The sequence below is a fragment of the Pleuronectes platessa genome, chromosome 2 (genome assembly GCF_947347685.1).
Source record: "Pleuronectes platessa chromosome 2, fPlePla1.1, whole genome shotgun sequence".
In the NCBI taxonomy this organism is placed as follows: domain Eukaryota; kingdom Metazoa; phylum Chordata; class Actinopteri; order Pleuronectiformes; family Pleuronectidae; genus Pleuronectes; species Pleuronectes platessa.
In genome coordinates this window covers 28,153,710-28,171,260 of record NC_070627.1, presented here as the reverse complement: position 1 = coordinate 28,171,260, position 17,551 = coordinate 28,153,710, and the positions used below count along the sequence as shown (strand labels likewise).

Genomic DNA, 17,551 nt, shown 5'->3' with positions numbered 1-17,551 from the left:
TGTGACGCTACAAGTAGCCCCCACTGGCCCAGGCCACCACACAGAAGTCATTATGGGAGCAATCGCTGTCTGCTCATACATCACTGTTAGTTTTTTGCGTTAGACGGTCAGCAGAGATTGATTAAAAAGAAAACCACACTGAGAGGAAACTGGTATTAGGGCTAAATTAAATTCTGGTTTCAAGCCGAGGTATTTGAGTTTGACCTGCCCTCACGCAGCTGAGGTTACGTGACTGTGTTCACAAAAGTAGCTGTGGAGAGAACAATAGACTGAGACAAAATCTAATTTCAAGGGCACGGGAACCAGCCTCTGAAGGAGAATATGTAACATGTATTTGCTTGTGTGTGTGTGTGTGTGTGTGCATTGTTGTTATCTGCAGGGTTTCTCCAGCATGGTAGATTGTGTGCACATGTTTTTGAGGTGCTTGTTTGTCACAGATGTTTAAAGTGACATCCTTGAGTCTCTGCCTGCATTGTAATCACAGCATAGCATCAGGCGGCCTGCTCACAGCGGCAGCTTTAAGTGGGTGGAACGAATCGGTGTGTGTGAATCACAGCCTCAGGAACTTATCAAGTGGATGATAAAGGTTCTGCAACTTTTATTTTCTCTAGGTTTAACTTGACTTGAAAACTATTAATAATCGGTGGAGGTATGTACTCTCTGATTTTCATTCTAGTTTGGTTTTGTGATGAACTGCAGTTTTGGATTTGTTTTAATTTGGCTAGAAAACACACAAAGACAAGCAATTAGCTTGAAAGCAGCATAAAAGGAGTTCCCGTAGTTCCAGTAGTCGTATGGTCGCAGCACACTTGTGCTATGAGACTTCCTCCCCCCTCATCCCATGACCCATGTCGTATTATTCAATGGTAACTGACTAATTAAGGCAAAAAAAAATGTTACATATTAAATATCGTACTCACTGAAAAAAGAAAACCTATTAGTGTGTGTGTGTGTGTGTGTGTGTGTGTGTGTGTGTGTGTGTGTGTGTGCTGAATGTGCTCAAGTAAAAACATTCATATTTTCTTGGCTGTTTTTTCCCTAATTCTTACTACCTGGAGTGAAGATATGTCTTGCATAGTGACCCGCTTTTAGAATTTGTCATGTTTTTAGTGGGAACCTTCGAGAAGATACGAGGAGCTTAAAAGAGGAGGCAGCACAATCCTCTCATTTTAATGCCGCACTACAGGAACAGCAGCATTAACAAAACATCACTCTCAGAAGATGAAAGGCAGAGCAGAGAAAAGCACCGAGCTCCTGCTACACCCGGGGATTCCTCATTTCATAAAAATGATTTCAGGCTTAGTTTGACAATCGAGAACCAATTTCAATACAATTTTGAGATTGTTTCATAAATCAGCACCAAATGAACCTATCTCCCCTGAGAAAAATTAAGTGGAGGAAGCTTAGACATGATCAGAATCTGGGTGATGTATCCCCGGAGTATAAGTCCTTTTCACCCCCTACAGTATATATGATAATAGTTATTCACCAAGATGTCAAGTGCAGAGCTGCAATTGGATCAGCTGATGAGGGGTTACTATGTGGTTTGCAGGAAATGATTGACTCCACATCTATATGTGGGTTTTCTGCCCTGTTCTTATTGTTCGTATGTTATTAGATGCTTTCAGACATGGACTGAACTTCGGATTAATCGCCTAACATTATCTGAAGGGGCTGTATAAGAGAACACAAATGTGTGTGTGAGAGGCTGTGGAGTTTCTCTAGCGATTATCCTGCCAGTAAAAACTCTGGAGAATGTCTCAATGAGCCCATTTGAGAGCATAGCAGGAGATCACCTGAAGGATTCAGAGTGAGCAAGGTTCTTTTTTTAAATATATATTTTATTGAGCATCAATGTTACAAGGTATCCACTGAACAAGATACAAGAGAAAGACCATGAAACAATGATTCCCACAGAGAGGGAAATAAAAACAGTTAAATTAAATAAATAATATTAAAAAGGGAAACATTTGAAAAACCAAGGATACAGAGAATAATAAATAAATAACAATAAACCTGTCTCGGTGCTCAGTCATCCAACTCCTCAGGTAACCCATCCAGAGAGTCTATGAGGGACAATAAAGGGTTCCAAACTTGTCAAATTTCTTCGGGGAGACTCCAAGAAAAAACCTTCGCCCTCCAGCTTTAGGTCATGCAGAACCTCTTTTATCCACTGATCATGAGATGATAAGCAAAACCTTCTTTCAGTTTAAATAATTAGAAGCCTGGCCAGCAGGGTGCAAAAGGTCCATGCCATGTTTCACTTCAGCTTAGAGTTCTTTGTTAGGTGGGATACCAAATAGGGCAGAAAGGGGATGTGGATCTAACACAATATTATAGGTCATTTAAAATGTGTCAAATACCCCAAAATGTGTCAATTTTTGGCATGTATACCAAGTTGGCAGGGAACTGGCAACATTTGTTTAATGCATCACTGACATAGGGGTACAATTTAGACAATCTGTGATTAGTGTAATAAATTCTATGTAGGAGTTTGCATTGAATCAGCCAATGCCGGGGATATATGGAGGAGTTGTGGATTAACCTTAAAACAGGTTTAGCTCAGAATGTTGTTGGTCACAGCATTCTTTGACAGATTGATGGATTAACACTGCTGAGTAATATATCTATAAGCTTAAACACCAGACTGGTAAAGTTAAGAAAGTGTTCCCACCAGCATTTAGTTTAGTCCAGTCTGATGCTAACAGTGATCATGTTGTTGATTGTGCTAATGGCTGGTGCAAATGACACTTGACTCTAATGATCCTCTATGTAGAAGATAAAACTAACCTGCAATTAAATCAAACATGGCACACAGTGAAGAGGAAATGGTGGTCCCCTGATGTGGAAGAATCTTGCTTAGTCTAGCAGCATGTCTTAAAATATATAGTAAAGCCATCTGTAAACATCAGCCTCTGTAGCAGCCTATTACTCATCTTTAATAGAGGGAAATAAAAATAAGCCCAGATTTATTTTCAGCACTGTAGAAAACATTGATCCATGTTTTCCTATGGATCTCAGTTGTAATGACTTCATGAGCATCTTTAATGAAAAATTCTAACTATTAGAGGCCAAATTCACCACCTACTGCAATTTACTGGCATCGATTTATCTTCATCCACAGGAGCCTTAGAAACAGCTGCAAACTCTGGTGAATGCTGTTTTCTTAGATTGACCTTCATGTAGCTTTAATAATTATTCAATCTAAACCATTGAATTGCCTCTAAGACCACATCCTAACTAGGCTGTATAAGGAAGTTTTGACCTTGGTTTCCATTTCTTCACCAGATACGATCAGTCTGTCTTTTACTTCGGGCTAGTCCTGCAAATCAGCTGTGGCTTATACTTAATGATTCTCAGTCAGGATTTAGATTGGACTAATTGTGTTCACTTTATACAGGCTTCTTTTAGGCAGATTTTAATTTTCTATTTGTGTCCTTTACACAAATAGAAAACATTTAAATAAGTACCTTTTTCACCTACATTATATATAAAAAAAGTGGGTTATAGTAATTATTTTTTATTAGACTGTCCGAACAAATCAACATATATACTGACAGGAACTAGAAAATATTACATTTCTCTCATATTAGCTTCTCTGAACTGGTTTCCTGTAAAACAAAAAATCCTACGATTGTCATATTTAATTGAATGATTTACATTTTAGTGAATTATTTCTGTCTCTCACTACCTCTCTCCCACTCTTTCTCCCCCTCTCATTTTCTCTCTCAACCCAACCGGCCCAGACAGATGGCCGCCCAAAGGAAGTTTTTCCTCTGCACTCTCTAAGTGCTGTCCTGTGGTGATGCTATATAAATAAAACTGTCTTAACTTAACTCTTCTGTTCTGTTCTTCATTCCTACCCTCCTACCTTCTCTATCTCTCTTTCTCTGGTACCCTCTCTCTCAGTGGGATTCCCGGAAAGAAGTGTGGAACCATCATCTTCACAGCCGAGGAGCTAAGTAACTGCCGGGTTAGTTTCATGTTATACTCAGGCCACAGTGGACCTGTTTAGACCTGGTATCAACGTCTGTCTTTTGTGGACAGCTCTAAGTCCGCACATCCGTTCACATCTTACATTAGGGTGTGACTCCATTGTGATCAGAGCTCACAGGAATTATACACATGTTTATATGCATGTAGATCAGGGAAACTGTAGCAGGTGAGAGGACATCAGCTGCAGCAGGGTTGGACCTATGACCTAGGAATGTGGCCACATGCGTCCCAGACCATCTCCTAATGTGATCTCAAATGCGTCGTTGGTGCATCTTGGGGTGTTCACAATTGTAAGATCATATGTGACTGTCTTTAATTCCAGTCTGATCAGAGTTTGTGTTTCTCCAGGCTTACACACACGCACACATAAACACACGCATGTACACAAACACACACACAGACACACAAACTCACACAGACAAACATGCACAGACAAACACACTGTGTGATATAAACCGTCAGAGACAGGGGTCAGAAAGTTAAGCACTAGATCCTGAATTCATGACAGTCACGTTCTGTGTTTCTATTTTTAAACTTCGAGGAGAATTGAAATGACTGTACAGACTTCAGAATAATTTTGTCATTTGCATCAAATGGAAAAAAAGGGAATTTGTACTTTTACTTCAAAGTGGTGATCAAAGCTACTCATGAATTATTTATCCAGTCCTACAGTGCACTTTTCTCACCATAGGGAGTAAATAATTGGACACTCCAATCAAAGAAAAAAGCACTTGCAGGCACACACAAACAGGCTTACCCTGTTTTTTATATTACACACATTTACATTTAAACAAGTGCAATTACATCCATGCTTGAATAATGATGTGAATGTTGAGGAATGCATATATGTATACACAACATTTACTTTAACTTTCCCTACCTTTATATATATATATATATAAATATATATATATTAAATTTTTTCTTGATTGCTTAAGCACGATTTTCAAAACAGGGCCCGGGTTTTCAAAACACTACACACAATTAGCACAACCACACACCCAATCAGCAGCACCTCAGATCCTTTGCAAAATGAAACACTCTTGTAAAAACTATACACTAATTTATCAAAACCATATTTTTTTACCATATGAAACACACACGCTTCATATGACTTAATTCTGTTTTAGCCAGTTACACACTGCTGTGGCTAACCTAAAACACTTTTAGCAAATCTACTTATCAGTGATTAGAGTACTGTAAGTGAAATACACAGAGAAAGTGCAAATAGACAATGAAATTAGAATTTATTTCTCTCCATATACCCAAATCAGTAAACATGTCAACATGGAGAATCACAACAAAACATGTCCCAGTTTTCATGCTACTACAGTAGTGTGCATAACACTGTAAGCTCAGCAAATATCAGACTGGCAGAAAATTCTGTATCCAGTACAAGTTTCAATGAGGGGTACCTGAGCGGGGGGCCGGAGATCGTAAACCCTGCACTGCCATGCAGAGAAAAACTCTTTGATTGGGTTTAGAAACGGAGAGTATGGTGGAAGGTATAGTACTGTAAACTGTGGATGGTGTTGAACCAGTTCTGGACCAGAGCAGATTGGTGGAATGACCCATTGTCCCAGATGACAATGTATTGCATCTGGTGTATGTGGTTTACTGCTGTGACGATGTTGTGTAATCGGCACAAAAATGTGAGAGTGTGAGTTGTGTTGTAAGGGCCCATATTGGCGTGACGGAGGAGGACCCCATTCTGTGTAATGGCAGCGCAAAGGGTGATGTTACCCCCACGTTGCCCTGGGACATTGATTATAGCCCTGTGGCCAATGATGTTTCTGCCTCTCCTTCTTGCTTTTGTCAGGTTGAACCTTGCCTCATCTATGGATATGAATTCATTCAGGATTTCCTCAGCATCCATCTGTAAAACTCTCCGAAATACAGTGAAAGACAAGATTGTGTAGTTCAGCATAGGTCTGGAATACAGTACATTTACATTGTGAAGTGTGCAGTATTCAACATCACAGTGCTAAAGTGAACAATACATACCTCCACAGCCGCAGCCTTCTCCTCCTCCGTGGATTCCCCCTCTCAACCTCACTTTTTTTCTTTTTTGAGCACAAGCTCCATTTTGGTTGAAGACAGGTGAACTCATCTGCTGCATTTTTATAGTGCTTACAGTTTTTCACAATTGTTAACACACGTTTTTCAAAACAATAACGGCTTTCTCAAAACTGCACACAGACAACTGAAAACCTCACACACAAAATGCTAAACCTGACACTCCCTTTGCAAGATGACTCTTTGCCATCAAATCTCTTAACTGTTCACAAAATGGAACTCGTGTTTTCATTTGGTACACACAACCATATTTTCAAATGACACACACATACCATTCATTGAGTACACACAACTAAGCATTTGCTTGCACACTACCAAGCATTTACAGCACACTGAAGTGCAAAATTGAAAACACAATCATCAAAATGGAACACACCATATGAATGAGAATGACTCTGGAGAATGAGCCATTTCTCCTTTTGAAAATGTCTCAGTGTAGGCCTACTTTTTTCATAGTCAAACATAAAACAGCACACAAATATGCAGCATTAAAAGGTTTATTTAGGTACACACAGAGAACAGTACAGTACTGTAAACCGGCCTGCTCAACCCCCCCCCCCCCCCCCTTCACAAAAATTACAGTTTTTCACAATTGTTAACACATGTTTTTCAAAACAATAACGGCTTTCTCAAAACTGCACACAGAAAACTAAAAACCTCACACACAAAATGCTGACAGGCCTCGACACTCACGTCGCCACAGGCCTCCTCAAAGGCCAGGAGCAGTGGGACCCGGGCTTGTGGGTTCCGTTCATATACCTTCCACCTCCAAGGTGAAAATAATTCCTCAATGGGATTCAGGAAAGGAGAATAAGGTGGAAGGTATAGAATGGAAAAATGTGGGTGGTCCTGGAACCACTCCCGCACTTGAAAGCTCACATTGTCCCAGATGACAACGTGATCGATACGCTGTGGGTCATCTACCTGGCCAGGTGGTACCAGCAGGTCATGCAGGCCATCCAGGAAGACGAGGAGACGGGCAGCGTTATAGGCCCCTAGGTGGGCATGACGGTGCAAGATCCCATGGTGATTCATTGCAGCACACAGTGTGATGTTGCCACCATGCTGACCGGGGACCTCAACAATGGCCCGCTGGCCAATGGCGTTTCTGCCCCGTCGCCTCCTCTTCACCAGGTTGAATCCCACCTCATCAATAAAGATGTACTGGTACAACACATGAGCTGTGTCATGCTCCTGGATCCGCTGACACAGACAGCATGAGAATGCAAGTTACAGTATGGACACAGAGAGGTCAACACAGTGGGCTACAGTGAGACACTGTAGAAAAGGAACAATATTGAATTACAGGTACAATACATGCATGTCAGTGCTGAATGTATGGTACTTATGGTACAAGCACAAACTCTCGCCGTAACTCCTTGATGCGGTCTGTGTTCCATTCAAATGGGACCCTGAACACTTGTTTCATCAACATGGCATTCCTATGAAGAATACAGTACAATGTAGAGAGGCTGACTGTCTGGACGTTTCTAAATGTAGCATGGTCCGCCAGGATCCTAGATTTTATTTGTCTGAGTGTGATAGAGTTGTTCTCACGAACCATATAAGAGTATTTGTGTGTTGTAGGTTGATGCTTTGGTTGATGCTTTGAGATTTTACTTTAGAAGTGTGTGCAACAACTGAACATTGTGTGTAGTGTTTTGACAACAAGGTGATGTGTAATTGACATCAGAGTGTAAAGAAGGAAAGTCAGAGTCTGATGCAGATAAGGGAGTGTGAAGTAGTGCCAAATTGGGTCGAGCGATTGGTACATGAAGTGAAGGTTGTGCAAATTGTGCCGAATTTTCGCTTTTTGTGTATTAACAACTGAGAAAAACTCTAAACCTGATTGGTGAGTCTACAATTAAGCAATCTTGTGTTTGCTCACCTGATGGCTGTGTTTAACCAATTGGCTCATAGGGGTGGTCATTTGACAGGCAGTGCTTAGGAATTGCAAGGAAGTGACATCTTGATATACTTCTGTATCTCACTGTATGTATTGTTTTGCAAAAAGTGTGATGCTGACATTGTGCTTATAGTGGTGCAGATCTGGGCCCATGTTTTGCTCCTTGAGTGTAAGGTTTTGATAATTGTGTAATACTTTTGATTTTAGTGTTTATGTAATCGAAAAAAACTGTAAGGTTAAACTCTAATTGCAGGACATAAAACAGTGATAACAGTAAACCGCAGAGTCTTTGAGAGCTTGAGACATCCAAGCTCATTCCGATGTATTAGGTATGGTTTTATTATTATTATTATTTATTGCAAAAACCTGTGTCTCCAGAACAAAAAAACTCCCATGGTTGGTTTTAGCATCAGAATTAAACAACAGTTCTATCTGTAAAATGAGTATTTGTATCCCTGTATGCCTGGATGTCAAGCTAGCTCCTAGAGACAAAAGGCCAACTGCTGCCAGAAAAGTGCAGTACATTGAAAAAATGAATGCAAACAAGGAACATCAGATCCTTTCTGGGACAGAACCCTGTTTTTATATTAGATCGGGGGGATTTCGCTTCCAATCAGGTATCATGTAATTGATTATTTTTTGCTTTAGTCAACCACTGCATGACTTTGTTGACCTGTTGGCAACACCACTGATGAGGAAATGGATCACAATGTTAGAAAACGTCTTAGTTCGGCAGTTTTGGCTCATACTTTAAGTATTTAACTTTGGTTGAACTAATTTGAAATGATTCATGTTTAAATGAGGTTTACGATGTAGGCTTATAATGGTTGACTGGTATAATTTGTCTGTGACAGTTGTTGTTTTACTCAAATCACTACAATGGAAGTGGCAAGTGCATATTCCCCCAACCCATAGAGCCACAATGGCCAAATGTAGGGTACATTTGCGAGGTTCAAATGTTTCATTGAATAAAGAAGGACATATGCTAAGTTCAGGAGTGCCTGTGGGTTTTGACCTTTTGATCCTTGATAAAATTAGGTTTTCTGTCCAGGTCACAAAGTGTTTTTTCAGGGCTAGAGAAAGGTCTAAGATCTTTCAAGTGAAAAAGTTCAGGGCCAAGTGAATTCATTAGAAAACAATGGTTAATTCAATGTTCAAACATAAGTCTGAACTAAATCAAACTTGAAATCAAAGGACATATAAACTGTTTGTTTTCCCAGGACATAGCGACCATGGAGCTCTGTGCCAACAAGCTGGACAAAAAGGATTTCTTCGGCAAGTCTGACCCTTTCCTTGTCTTTTACCGGAGCAATGAGGATGGGACGTAAGTTTGTGACTTTATAAGGGTCGTGTTTGTTAAACATTGTAAATCTTCAGATGTACGGTCCATTTATTTCCTCGAAGCAGTGGAAATAAGGAGGAGCTACGACAGATGCTCCTCTGTCGAAGCTCATCCCTTATTACTGACAGCACATGAAAAGCTGACAAAGGATTTCTCTGTTAGATCAAGTCCCATGAACAGTGTGAAAGTGTTTAGGATGGTAGTTTGAAAGTAGGCTAATAGATTTTTTTGACACTGCGATAAAATTCTATTATCTGCACTTATGGCAGACTATTTCAGACACACAGTTCAGAATCAAATCTATCTATGAGCCTGTGCTGTTTTTGCTCCCCCACACTGAAGAATTTATTCTGTAGACCATTTCTAACTGAATCGTAAAAGGCTCTTGTGCCCCACTCTAATATTAAACACTCTCTTCAAAGGGTTACACACAAATACACACATATTTTAATCAAGCTATTTATACACATTACATGGTACAAGAAGAGGACACCTTATCCCTGTGAGAAACTTGATAACCCCTTGTGGACGAATGTCGCGAATTCGCCTCAAACCCCATTCCGGTCTTAATGCCGCCGAGGTGACGATTGTGCCTGATGGTGCAAATACTAAACATACCAAGGAAGGTATTGGAAGTACTCTGCCGCCATCTAGTGGTCGGAGTGGGAAATATATACAAGCCCCTTGGGACTGTGCAGCAAAGTTATTTTGAGGTATAAAGCTGTATTTGAAATACTGTGATGATGGAACAGCAATGATTGTACAGAAACATATGTTGTTATTCAATTTCAAGCAAAAGCAGCATCAATCTACATACCAGAGACTGGAAAATGTGTTAGATTAAGGTTATGTCCCATTATGCCTAATGTCGCTAATTTGACTCATACCTTAATTTCATATCTATTGTATATGATATATTGAAATTAACAATCTCCAATTAATTAAGCATCTGTATGACAGCCAAAAACACACAAAAATTTTAAATAAAATTGGAAATTATTCAGGCATTAAGGGGTTAAGAGAGCCATTTCCATCCCAGCTTCCTTCATCAGACTTTTCATCTTCACCGTGTTGGGGTTATTTGTCTTTCCAGGTTCACCATCTGCCACAAGACTGAGGTGATCAAGAACAATCTGAATCCTGTTTGGCAGTCGTTTACCATCCCTGTAAGAGCACTCTGTAATGGAGACTATGACAGGTGAGGGGACAGCACTGGGTTCAGAGGTTAATCAAGTCAAATCAATAGTCAGGACAAACAACGAGGCAGTGAAGCCAAAGACATTTTCAGCTGAATTCTCTGCAGATTAGGATATTAGAAACATTTTAAGCTTTGACAGTTACTGTCCCCATAAAAGCAAACCACTGCACTGAGTACTTTCATCAACAAACTGGGTGAAACCAAAGGTGTCAAGAAGTGCCAGTAAATCAATGGAACCAGCCAAACTTAAAGATCTTATCAGCAGATAAATCAACTATGTCTCTCTGGAAATGTACTGTCACCACGCATGTTGACTTATTAATGCAATTACACTATATATATATATATATATATATATAAAAGTTCCTCCTTGATCATATTTAGAGATTTGTGTGTATATTCAAAGCTTGATCTATCTCCCTCTGTGCGCGCACACACACACACACAAACTCTGTGGTTGTCAGAATAATGCCAGCAGTCGGCCATGTTGTTAGTCTCAGGCCAGTGCTGGTGTTATTGAGACCAACATAGAGGCAATGCAGCACCAGTGACAAAAATATTTTGACGCCACTCAATGGAGCACCAAATGTATAACCTGCCAGCAAAAATAGTACCTCAAAGCACTATTTTTAAATATAACCATACATTTTTGCGCCAAGATTTAAAGGAACCAAAGGAGCACCATGAAGAGAGTAGGATAATCAGAAAATACTGAGAGAGGGTTTGGGGCTTAATGTATTCAGAGACAAAGTAGCTGCATAGAAATCAGGGTTCAGGGGTTAACGATATAATATGAAAACCCCAATTTCATTTAAAATTCCATTATGCCGTTGACCTGCTATCCCAAAGGCCAAGTGTTATCCTGAGGCCTTCAGAGTGTTTGCTGTCGAGCACCAGAGCCAAGGACACATATCAATTAGCGGCATTCGATTTTTTCTATTATTGGATACATCCGGCAAGATAAAAACATCGGTGTCTTTCTTTAAACTTTATCTCAGTCAATTTTACAAGATTGGTGTAATCTGACTTTGTCTATAATATTTTTTGGTGAACAAAGCTGCAATTTGCAAATGTTGCAGGAGTGACAGTTACACGTTGTGTAGCATAAATCCCTGCCCCCCTTCCTCATCATCCCGCTTTATGGCAGAATTTCTCCCTAGCAACCAACCCCAGGGTCTCCCATCATGCAACAATAGATACTGAATGAGAAACGTCTAGCGTATAGTACTCCTCTGTTCATGACCCACGGAGCTCATACCTTATTCTTTTTCTCCAGAGTTTTGGGATTGTGCTAGCCTGGATGCCAGACGAACTTAGCCCCGCCCACAACAATTTGATCGGGCAGTTCGGTCTGGAGTCGCTCCATTGGGAAAAAATTATGGCCCGACCGGGCCAATCAGATTGTCAGGGCGGGCTTTATACGATGATTGACAGATGATCAACGGTAACGTAATCAACCACGTCATCACAGTGCCCTCGGGTTGAATTCGTTTTCAACAAACATGCCTGCCGCTGGCGAGCTGAGATGTGTAGATGCTGCCATTGAGTCTGTTTTCGAAGACATCGACAGCGCATTCATTTTGAAAGAGGAACACAGAACGTGGAGGCGACGCCAGAGCACCGCGCTAATCCCTATCGCCCCGGCGCTTGGCTGTTCACAACGGACACTGAAGCGACGCTGAACCGCCGGGCAGCGCTAATAATATCACCCGTTGATCCAGTAGATCGCTGCACGGCTTTGTGCCAGTCACACCGGAGGCTGAAGCACCGCGCTGCGCCAAGGCTGCCTCGCGGTGCTTCAGCCTCCGGTGTGACCGGCACAAAGTTTTAACATGGGAGTGGATGGGAGCCAGCTGTTATTTAAGGCTTGGCGCTGCGCTGAAGCGTCCGGTGTGAACCCGGCGTTAGTAAATAACTCACAATGCGTTGCTTAGCATACGTCACATACTACGTTGCTCTGATTGGTTGTAGGTCTATCCAATTGAGCGAAGAGGAATTTTACTTCCTGGTCAGTTGAAACACGCCCCATAATTTTTTCCCAATGGAGCGACTCCAGACCGAACTGCCCGACCAAAATGTTGTGGGCGGGGCTAAGTTCGTCTGGCATCCAGGCTAGGATTGTGCGTCATTATTTCAGGTAATAGACACCTGAAGTAACTTTTGATACCTGGCCCGAAAAGTCTAAACACAGAAACACTTGCTGATTATGTTCATAGATTCCTAATGTATTGAATTGTAGCTTTTCTCTACAACCATGCAATTTCCTGTTTGGCAATAATTGATCCCTTTTGGACGTCTGCAGGAGTGATTATTATTTATTCCAAAACAAAACGAGATACTTTTTTGAAATAACCAAACAATTAAAAAAGAGTCCATTCTTGAAAATGACTTGCTGACAAGCAGAAAAACAATTGCAGTCTTGTCGACCACACAGGAAAAGCATTGTGAAATCAATACCTGAGAAGGTGTAATCATTTGTAACTTTGTAATTTTTAAATGGATGTCAATTTGAAAGTCCATGTCTGTCTGTGACTCCACCTGTCTGTCTCACCTCCCTCAGGACAGTGAAGGTGGACGTGTATGACTGGGACCGAGACGGGAGGTACGTTCTCTTCCCCACTTTCTCTCTTGTTTTCTTCATCTGTTTTTATTTTCCTTGACTCATTTTCAGCTCATCACTGAATCCCTCAAAATATCACATCCTGCTCTGTCTGACCCTAAGAGGGCTCCACCCACCTGGCACTCACTGAGTGAAGAATCTCAAACAACTTGAAGGTGAAAGTTGCAGTGGATAGGAGGGCCAGAATTTATGAGAGCAGACCTTGGTGCTGACACAGGCTTCTTGAGTCTTTTGGGAGATTTGTGGGCTTAATTGGATTTTCTGGCCATGTCTTACTTTTCATGAAGCTCAGTCTAGAATCACTTCTTGTTGTGTTTGTACACATCCCTGGTCGGACTCGCCAAATCCCATTCCTGCAAATCTGCAGTTTGTCTGTCCCAGCACAGTATTTCAGTCTGTCACTGTCTAGCAAAATAGTAGAGTTGCCAATTATTTATCATCATAGCAGCACTGTACAGTGACTGAAAGAAAGAGGGAATAGTTTGACATGAAATTACACGCTTGGATTCCCACCCCCTCTTAAAGCTTTTTGTTCCTCAAAATTAAATGTTTATTGTTTTTCGTGAAAACATTCCGTCATGGTCTCAAAATGGCTTTAATGTAACTCCACATGTAGTGACTGTGATCTATAAATATGATGACATAACCCTGCCCATTCATCGTCTCCCTAACTTTCTTCTTTCTAAAGTGACAGGATTGGTTTCCTAGGTTTCTGACATCCCAAACCCTGACTGTTGAAGGTGTTATTTTTGACTAACATTTGTTTAATGCAGTTTCGAAGGTAGGGATGATAATTGCTTCATCTTATTTATTGAAATCTCTTTACATTCAGATAGCATTCCATAAATTCTATATAAAAAAATAAGGAAAACCAGGATTGTCCGTCTTGATCCAAACTGGTAGTCATTCTTAGTCTTTATCACAGACACAATTTCAGCAACACAGTGAGGTGGGTTGCTGATGCTGTCATCAAAAACTGCCCTGATGAAGCAGCCAGTCACAGTGGTGGCAAAGAAGGGCATGTGGCACCATTTCTCCAGCCTGTTTTGGACAGGCAGATCCTCCTGAGCTATTCAGGAGGGAGAGCAGGCTGATTCACCTCAACACAAGCTTTCTTCTCCTCAGGCCCTTTCTCCTGCTCGACCTGCCTTTTCCTTTTGGTGCCAGCAGATCTCCACGATGCTGCAGAAGCAGTAATGGCAATAAGGAACTTCCTTTCCACCATGTCGGCATCTCCTCGACTTCTTGCAGCGCTCTGATACTCGAGTAATGTGATTTTCCTCTTGGCAACATTCAGAGGTGCTGCTCGGAATCGGTTCGTCTTGTCGACAATAAAGTCTAACTCTCCCTGAGTGAAGGTGGGATCCAGGGCTTCTTTAATGGACTTCTCCTTAGTCGCGATCATTTCAGGTGTTGGAACTTTCATCCCAGCCGCCATCATCTCCGCTTCCCACTGCTTGAACTCACTCTCTGTGAATTCCTGGTTGGATACAGCCCAGAGAGACTCAGTCTTGTCTTCTCCAGCGTGCCTGAGATCGAGAACCAGGTTTGTCAGTTTTGATCCAAACTCGTAGTAATGCCTCATCTCCGTCACAGAAACAATTTCAGAAACACAGTGAGGTCGGTCGCCGAAGCTGTCATCAAAATCTTCCCAGACGAAGAAGCCGGTCACAGTGGTGGCAAAGGAGGGCATGTTGCACCATTTCTCCAGCATGTTATTGGACAGGCAGATCCTCCTGAGCTCTTCAGGAGGGAGAGCAGGCTGAATCACCTCAACACGAGCTTTCTTCTCCTCAGGCCCTGAGGGTTTCTGGGTGACAATAAAGTCTAACTCTCCCTGATTGATGGTATGATCCAGGGCTTCGATGATGCACTTCTCCTTACTCGCGATCATTTCAAGTGTTGGAACTTGCGTCCCAGCCGCTCATTCCCACAGCTCGAACTCACTCTTTTTGAATTCCAGGTTGGATATAGACCAGAGAGTCACAATCTTGTCTTCACCAGCGTGCCTGAGTTTGAGTAACAGGTCGATCCATTTTGATCCCATCTGGTAGTTCTTCTTCGCCTTCATCACAGACACAATTTCAGCAACACAGGGAGGTGGTCGGCTGTTGCTGTCTTCAGAACTGCCCTGACAAAGCAGCCGGTCACAGTGGTGGTAAAGTAGGGCATGTGGCTCCATTACACCAGCATTGTATTGGACAGGCAGATCCTCCTGAGGTCTTCAGGAGGGAGAGCAGGCTGATTCACCTCTCCACGAGCTTTCTTCTCCCCAGGCCCTTTGTCCTGCTCGACCTGCCTTTTCCATTTGGTGCCAGCAGATCTCCGAGACCCTGCAGAATCAGCACTGGCAACAAGGAACTTCCTTTCCACCATGTCGGCATCTCCGTGACTTCTTGCAGCGCTCCGTTTATCGACTGATTGGAGTATCCTCTAGGCAACATTCAGAGGTGCTGCTCGGAATCGTTTCTTCTGGGCGACATTAAAGTCTAACTCTCCCTGAGTGAAGGTGTGATCCAGAGCTTCTTTAATGGATAACTTTCGTCCCAGCCGCTATCATCGCCCGTTTCCACTGCTTGAACTCACTCTTTGTGAATTCCTGTTTGGATACAGACCTGAGAGTCACAATCTGTTCTTCACCAGCGTGTCTGAGATTGAGAACCAGGTTTGTCCGTTTTGATCCAAACTTGTACTCATTCTTCATCTCGATCACAGACACAATTTCAGCAACACATTGAGGTGGGTCGCTGAAGCTGGCATCAAAAACTGCCCTGACGAAGCAACCGGTCACAGTGGTGGCAAAGAATGGCATGTTGCACCATTTCTCCAGCCTGTTATTGGACAGGCAAATCCTCTTGAGCTCTTCAGGAGGGAGATCAGGCTGAGTCACCTCTCCACAAGCTTTCTTCTCTCCAGGCTCTTTGCCGTGCTTGACCTTCCTTTTCTTTTTGGTGCCAGCAGATCTCCCCGACGCTGCAGAAGCATCATCAACAAGGAACAAATCCTTTTCGCCACTGGAGACATCTCCGTAGAAGGACTTTGGGCTCCGTGAAGGGCCTGAAAAATGAAACATAGAATTCATGATTTAAACTCCAGCTATACCTTAACACAACATGTGGCAAGTGTTTAACTTGTTGAGGTCAATCAATCAATAGAGGTACAGTATTATTAATATGAATATGGCTCACTGGATATCAGAAGTACCAATCTTAATCTTAAGATTAAGATTAAGATTAAGATACATTTGTTTGTCCCAAACACATGCACAGACATGCACAGGCACACTCATGCAGGTAGGAAAATTTAACATCTGCTTTTGACCCATCTGGTGCAGGACACACAGAGCAGTGAGCAGCCATGTACGGCGTACGGGGAGCAGATTCAGACCTCATTCAGACCTCAGTGTAGCATTGTCTTGGTAGATTTTCCAGGCTTACCAACCCTTGTTTGAAAGGCAAAATGCTCAGCCATGTGGAAGACAGCTAAATTAAGGTTTTTATCATATAAAAGACATATTGGGAAAATATGAAGAAGTTTAGAAACTTAATTTCACCAGAGAGGGACCTATAAAGCATCTTTCAAGGCGACAACACTCATGGTAGTATTTGCTCAAAAAGTATTACTACCTACAGTACAACACTGTTGGGTGCATCCCAGGATGTAGAAGCATACTGAAGACAAAAGTGTGAGCACAGAACATCCTCTGAGCACTTCTCCGTCTGCAAGTTAATGTCTCAGAGCAGACGCGTGGATTTGTAACAGCAGAATCTCAGTCTCAGTTTTTTCTCACTTTACTCTCTTCTTTTGTTTTCTCTGGCTGTTTTGGCAGCTTCTGAGCACTTGAGATCACAAGAGGTTGATTATCAATCTTCTCTCACGACAATTTACAGAAGTGGCAACACCCACATCCCCACTTTAGGACCATATCTTTCACAAGGCTTAAGTCTTTTACAAAACGTCACTGTTGGTGCAAGCCTATACATTTATTCATATAATGAATCTGCAATAACAAATGGGTTGAAATTGTTATTGGTCCAAAAAACCACAACAATCGGTACTGGATTAGATTTCCTTTAATGTAATGTTAATTTACATACAGTTGTGTTTTTCAAGTCATAACAACCCTGATACTTAAATATCAGTAAAATTTATTATATTGCTAAAATCTGACCCTAAAGTACAATAGCTATTTTGTATGAGTGTTTTTACTTTTTGCCAGAAAAATGTATGCTCAATATAAATGTCAACATTAAACTGTAACCTAATTGAAATGATGTTTCTTTCACAACACATTTGCTGTTCTAGATAAGTTTTGCAGAAGCGTAGATCTTGCATACATGGTTGCTAACGCCTATGGTGGCCCTTTGACAAGTATTTACAGAGCACATAAAGGTTAATAATGCCTAATTTCTC

General features: G+C 41.6%; 1 protein-coding gene across 1 annotated transcript in view; it reads left to right on the top strand.

The window, feature by feature from the left end:
- Window positions 1-17,551, top strand: part of LOC128446590 (copine-9-like) — a 211,097-nt gene that overhangs the window by 161,143 nt on the left and 32,403 nt on the right. Inside the window, exons 8-11 of the mRNA XM_053429640.1 lie at window positions 3,910-3,973; window positions 9,199-9,302; window positions 10,414-10,518; window positions 13,079-13,120. Of these exons, the coding sequence (XP_053285615.1) occupies window positions 3,910-3,973; window positions 9,199-9,302; window positions 10,414-10,518; window positions 13,079-13,120 (315 nt within the window). The remainder of the gene's footprint in view (window positions 1-3,909; window positions 3,974-9,198; window positions 9,303-10,413; window positions 10,519-13,078; window positions 13,121-17,551) is intronic.